General features: G+C 55.2%; 1 protein-coding gene across 4 annotated transcripts in view; it reads right to left on the bottom strand.

Moving 5' to 3' along the window:
- si:dkey-181m9.8 (E3 ubiquitin-protein ligase RNF31) overlaps positions 1–1342 on the bottom strand; it is a 25166-nt gene that overhangs the window by 22945 nt on the left and 879 nt on the right. For all 4 annotated transcript variants that reach the window (XR_006825345.1, XM_046051191.1, XM_046051192.1 and 1 more), the window contains exons 2-3: positions 501–591; positions 271–336 (exon numbers count right to left, since the gene is read on the bottom strand). Coding sequence is in view for 3 of the 4 variants with exons in the window: in XM_046051191.1 (XP_045907147.1) it covers positions 271–336; positions 501–591 (157 nt within the window). In the remaining variant the exon portion in view is untranslated. The remainder of the gene's footprint in view (positions 1–270; positions 337–500; positions 592–1342) is intronic.

Below are 1342 nucleotides of genomic sequence, written 5' to 3'. Positions count from 1 at the left end.
CCGGATTAAAGACTGTGGGTTCGTGCAGCTGTGGTGAACCGGATTAAAGACTGTGGGTTCGTGCAGCTGTAGTGAACCGGATTAAAGACTGTGGGTTCGTGCAGCTGTAGTGAACCGGATTAAAGACTGTGGGTTCGTGCAGCGGTAGTGAACCGGATTAAAGACTGTGGGTTCGTGCAGCTGTAGTGAACTGGATTGAAAGTGGGTAACAAACTGAGGATGAAGCAGATGAAGTGGTGGATCAGCTGGTTCCTTTTCAGGGTCTCTCACCTTCATAGTGAACAGGTACGGTCCCGGCCAGGTAAACCAGCTTCTTCTTCTCTTTGTTTGGAAAACCTGCCGCAGGAGACAACACCACACCCTCAGCTTTATTGATCACTGATCATCAATAACGTACCAGTGATGTTTAGGGTTAACATGTCTAACCTGCAAAGTCTTACATGAGATACTTTTATTGTTAAAGACAGACAGGAAGTGCTGCAGCAGTTAATTGAACTCACAGTAAAAATCCACATGGAGGCGCAGATCAGAGAAGGAGGAGCGTAGCCTCTTCACATCACTCAGGACCTCCACGGGGTAACTGTACTGACACTGGGGGGGAGGAAGGTAGAAGGAGCAGAGGAGCAGGAGGAGGGGAGGAAAGAAGGAGCAGAGGGGGAGGATTACGAAGAGGGGAGGAAAGAAGGGGGAGAGGGGGAGGATGAAGCGGAGGGAGAGGAAGGTAGAAGGAGCAGAGGGGGAGGATGACGAGGAGGGGAGGAAAGTAGGGGGAGAGGGGGAGGATGAAGCGGAGGCAGAGGAAGGTAGAAGGAGCAGAGGGGGAGGATGACGAGGAGGGGAGGAAGTTAGGAGGAGCAGGAGGAGGGGAAGAGGGGAGGAAAGAAGGGGGAGAGGGGGAGGATGACGAGGAGGGAGAAGAAGGTAGAAGGAGCAGAGGAGCAGGAGGAGAGGGGGAAAGAAGGGGGAGAGGGGGAGGATGACGAGGAGGGAGAGGAAAGTAGGGGGAGAGGGGGAGGAGGGAGAGGAAAGTAGGGGGAGAGGGGGAGGATGAAGCGGAGGGAGAGGAAGGTAGAAGGAGCAGAGGGGGAGGATGACGAGGAGGGGAGGAAGTTAGGAGGAGCAGGAGGAGGGGAAGAAAGAAGGAGAGAGGGGGAGGATGACGAGGAGGGGAGGAAAGTAGGGGGAGAGGGGGAGGAAGACGAGGAGGGGAGGAAGTTAGAAGGAGCAGGGAGGAGCAGGAGGAGAGGAGGAAAGAAGGAAAGAGGGGGAGGATGACGAGGAGGGGAGGAAGGTAGAAGGAGCAGAGGAGCAGGAGGAGGGGAGGAAAGAAGGAGAGAGGGGG

This window comes from Micropterus dolomieu, linkage group LG06 (assembly GCF_021292245.1).
Source record: "Micropterus dolomieu isolate WLL.071019.BEF.003 ecotype Adirondacks linkage group LG06, ASM2129224v1, whole genome shotgun sequence".
Lineage (NCBI taxonomy): Eukaryota > Metazoa > Chordata > Actinopteri > Centrarchiformes > Centrarchidae > Micropterus > Micropterus dolomieu.
The sequence above is the reverse complement of the archived record's forward strand: the minus strand, read 5'-3'. Positions and strand labels throughout refer to the sequence as shown.